Source organism: Nannochloropsis gaditana (assembly GCF_000240725.1).
Source record: "Nannochloropsis gaditana CCMP526 unplaced genomic scaffold scaffold1246, whole genome shotgun sequence".
NCBI lineage: Eukaryota > Eustigmatophyceae > Eustigmatales > Monodopsidaceae > Microchloropsis > Microchloropsis gaditana.
In genome coordinates, this window is record NW_005802707.1 from 1 (window position 1) to 4,519 (window position 4,519).

A 4,519-nucleotide genomic window follows, 5' to 3' on the forward strand; every position below is an offset into this window, starting at 1 on the left:
CCTCAATTGCTGTACCCATCATCGAAATAAAACACCTGAGAATACGTGAAGAAAGCAGCGAGATTCTTGATCTGGGCTTTCAAGTAGTACTTGCCATCTGTATGTATGCCGTACATTAGAAAGAGTGGAAATCAATGGCAACATACAAATAATCAACAATCAACGAATGAATAACGAAAAGTGCCGCATTCCCTCAACAATCTCATCACGCTGGCACACGACAAAAAGAGAAAACATACGCCACAGCTCCTGTATCTTACCGTTTACAATTATGTCCCGTGGGACCGTCCAGCTGACCTCTGCAATACCATCCCCTGCAAACGAATCGAGCGTGGCTACCACGGGCCCTGTCTGAACCAGGCCATCCATGAGCATCACCTCGATGGTGGCGCCCTTGGGAAAGTTCTGCAAATACACCACGTAGGTCTCGCCGGGATACAGGAACTTCACAGGCTCGATCGACACCCCATCGGCGATCACCACGTCAGGTCCTATCATCAGCCTCCGAGACGGCTTGAAAGCAGGCATGGAGTTGATCGAAGGATACCTCTGCTCCCCCTTCTCCGTGATTCTGATTGCACAGGGCTGCAACTCGGCGGATGGGTCCGCATTCTCGATGATGGTCGTTTCCAAGTCGGAAGGGTCCTCCACGAAGCCCTCGAAGATGTCCAAAATGTGCTGCTCGACCTCTGGGTCGTTCGCCACCATGCGAATGTCGTACTTAGTCCATCCTTGGCACTCCGGATTCCACTCTGGACTGACAGCCACCTTAAGGTCATCTAGTGTCGGGTCAGGGAAAGCGTCTGCCGAGGCATGGACGCCACTTTCGCTCACCGCCATTTGGTACTCGTTCTTCACGTTGTCCAGCAGGATGTAGCCCCTGATCACGTCCTTGATGTACTGCTCAGTCAAGCACCCGCGCGTGATGCTGCTGTCTTCTGTCTCTGGGTCCGTGGAATGGCAGTACACGACCATCTCGTGCCACAAGATCCACGTGTCGGATAAAATCGGGTTCCCGTCCTCGTCCACGTTGCCTAAGGACTTGTCCAGGGCAGGGGGAAGAATATTGGTCGTCGTCGACTCTTGAGCGCGAGCGTAGATCTCTGCGGGGTTATTGGAGTCTCCACAGACGTCCTTGACCTCGCACGCTCCCGGTCCACCGATGTGGTCGGCAGTGTTGCCTGGGCCCACGTTGCACAGGAAGCAGTCCGAGTTGTTCGCTGAGATCAAACCAGGCGTTTCGACTGCCTCGGACCCTTCAAAGTCAACCAGTCCATCCGCCAGGATCTTGGCGTAGCCCCCGGATCGCTCCTTCAACCTTCGATCCCTGAAGTGCTTCGGATGCGGAGGCAATTTCACCTTCCTCTCCAAGATTGTGGTCTGGAGCATTACTATTTTGTTTTGCAAGCCAGGGTCCAAGCCACCGGTAGCGTCGACGATGTTTTTGAGCCAGGACCCTGTGTGAGATATTGGAAGGGGTGGTTAATGAGTATGCGGTCAAGTAAAATTGGTTACACAGATGGAGCTATCCACGGAGGCACTTACCCATGGTAGGCGGGATGTTTTTGAGATCTGTGTGAACAACGTGTAAATAATGCAACAGATGAGACGTGATTAGTCTAACTGAAAAAACGTCTGTCACTGAGCCTACGTCTTACCCTCGGTTTGAACAGCTCGCTTCCGAGCAACCGTCCTTCGCCTTCGACCTCCAGGGGCCCTGGTCGGCGCAAGCGTTTTTTGTACGTGAGGTGTGGAGATTTTAGTGACCGTGTTTGTTGTCTTGTTGTGGATATAGCGCGTAATACCACCCTTGGTCAGCACCAAGTTCTGGCCTTTTGTTCCGGACGATCCTACACCAGTGCCTGCAACCGTGAAGGTGTAGATCGTGGGATATTTGTACTGGTACACACGAGCCGATGCAGAATAGCTGCGGATGAATGCTGCGCCTCCAAAGCCCACATAACCTTGATTGCCGAGACCAATGAATGAGTTGGCCAGCTGGTAGCTAAAGCGGGTGCAGTTGATGTTGTTGTGCCTGTCGACAAATGAATATCCGAATGTCAATCGTCGATGTTATCTTCAAAGCCAAACCATCGCCTACTTTCCACGGAGACCGTTGAGAATCGTACTCTCGTGGCGCGATCACGCATGGTTTTACGAAAGCGACGCAAAATGTCAATCAAAGTGTAAGACACTCACCACCCAGCACCCATGAAGAAATCAGTCCCAATGCCTGTATTGAAGCGGGCCAGAATCGCACTAAAGCCCGGTACATAAGAGTTAGTAGAGCTGCCCGCTCCGTAGTAGCTGGTCAGACCAACACCACTCTTGGAGTCTGTGACGGCCGAAGAAGCCTTCGGGATAGCTTGGAAAAATGATGAGCCTGCACCCACATAGTTTGAGCCCCCAACGCCGAAGAGACATCCTGATATCATGTAGCCGGTCTCAACTCCAGTTTGTCTGTTATTCACCCCCGTGAATGTCGCATGGGTGTGCCCCGCACCTGCCACAAATCTTACACCATCCGCACTACCTCGTACAAAAGCGATCTGAACGGAGACACCAGCGACTGTCGATGCATGCGAGAGCGATAGTCAGCGATAGTCGGTCGGAATAAATGACGAATATAAATAGAGCCTCCCTTTTACTTACTGGTTCCGAACTGCCCCGCGATCGACCGGAAAAGCAGACCTTTAACCGTCGTATACCCGTAGCCAACAGTGACCAGGACGCCCGCAACTATGTGGTGTAGTGTAGGGAGGAATGAGTTATAGCGAGCCCATTGCAGCCTCGTACCCGGAGACTCTCTTCCGTCTACCACCGCAGACAGCATGTACACTTACAAGTACCGAAGTTCACCATGGTCCCGCCTTGCACCTGCAGCAAGTTGGCACCGATGTTGTTCCCACCGATAAAGGTCAAGACCCCGCCCATCACCGTAGCAAGAGCGCCTGTCATAAAGTAGTTGGTACTCCACAAGCTCGATGATCCTGAGCAATGTCCGATAAGTGTGGCCGTGCCCGCCACCACGTTGATATCACGCCCAATGACCATCGTATTCAAGACTCCGTTCCCAAAGGGACGGAAGCGGAGTGATCGGCCTGCAAGACGAGATAAAGGCATTAAGACAGTGATCAAGGTACGTCATACAGGAAGACTCTTCAAGCGAGCGCTGTCTCACTGCCTGCCATGCATCGTACATGCCCCCCCACACTTACATCCGAGCAAAACGAGGTTTCCACCCAGTACTAGCGTCATCTGGCCAAACTGTCGATTGCGGGCTGTGGGCGTCTCAAGCTTGCGGCGTACCTCGTCGAGAAAATTGGGAAACGTGTTGTTTCGCTCACGGAACATGCAGCTATGTGCGTATGCACGGACGGAGAAAGTAATGAGCGCGTGGGAAGATACAAGCAGCAGTCAATCTTAATTCCGATTGATTCCTACACTTTTACAAACCCCCATCTTACCCGGTCGCCATGAATTGCCCGCCAACTTGCACGCGAATGATAGTACCGATGGTAAGATTGATCTCGTTCCCATTGAGACCGACGTTACGGCCAAAGCCACGAACTAAAATGACGCTTCGCGTCTCCAGCTGGCCTCCCGGATAGACTATGAGGGTACAGATTTTGATTAATCATACACAAGAAAAAGTGAGCATGGTATCGCTATGATTGATACAATGCAATGATAGCAGCATCTCTCGCATGTTCAGCTACCTACCTTCGAACAAGCGCGGAATCTGGTTGGTGCAGTTTAGCATAGGTGCATAGATAGGCCGACCGATGATGATCTTGGGCTTGGTGACGTTCATGATCTTGTCGATTGAGTAAGGCGTAAACCGATCGTTCGTCAAAACGATGACTTCGCACGGACTCTCGTCCCCGCTGACCATTTCTATCACTTCCTTCCCCGTGCTGGCGTAGCACAAGACACGGCCTTCGGTATTGCGGAATTGAGCGGCCGACACCCAAGACGGAATGGTCGTAGCCTCAGGAGGCAGCACCAAAGGCATGGGGTCGAACATGGGAATGCCTGCGATACCCTGATCACCAAACCAGTAGTCAAAGCTAAAAATAGAGGTTTCACCTTGAAGGGGATTTCCTGCGGGGGCTTTGTCACCCGTTGCCAATGTTGTGAGTGCGGGCGAGCTTGCAGAGGAAGTGTTGGCTTTTTGCAGGATGTTTTGGGGCACAGGCACCACGGCAGCGTTCATGAAGCCCTCAGTGACCATTGCATACGTTACATCTTCCACCTTGATGGGTACCCGTCTTTTTTTCTCCACAGCCCGGGAGCCGAAGACACCCCCAAACACGGCTCCCACGATAAGAGTACCTCCGACCAGAGCCAAAACTGCGGTCTTTTTAGTGAAGCGGGAGGGCCGTAGCTGCTGCTCTTTGCCCCCGTTGCCTGCCTCAATAGACGAGGAGGATGAAGCCATCGTGTAGACGTAGAGCGCAAGAGCTGCCTTTGTGTCTTCACTTCGCAAATCGATACAAGAAAGGTCCTAGTATGATGT

The 4,519-nt window shown here is 52.3% G+C and overlaps 1 protein-coding gene across 1 annotated transcript; it reads right to left on the reverse strand.

Annotated features, from left to right (window-relative positions):
* Positions 1-2: 2 nt before the first annotated feature.
* On the reverse strand, positions 3-4,509 carry NGA_0715800 (uncharacterized protein; the record flags this gene model as incomplete). The annotated part of the gene is made up of 10 exons (XM_005852427.1): positions 3,724-4,509; positions 3,468-3,612; positions 3,219-3,358; positions 2,844-3,101; positions 2,653-2,739; positions 2,200-2,569; positions 1,659-2,035; positions 1,546-1,572; positions 240-1,457; positions 3-97 (listed from the first exon to the last, which is right to left on the reverse strand). Exons 1-10 carry the CDS (start codon positions 4,439-4,441, stop codon positions 3-5), a joined length of 3,435 nt encoding a protein of 1,144 aa, XP_005852489.1. The 5' UTR covers positions 4,442-4,509.
* Positions 4,510-4,519: the final 10 nt, after the last annotated feature.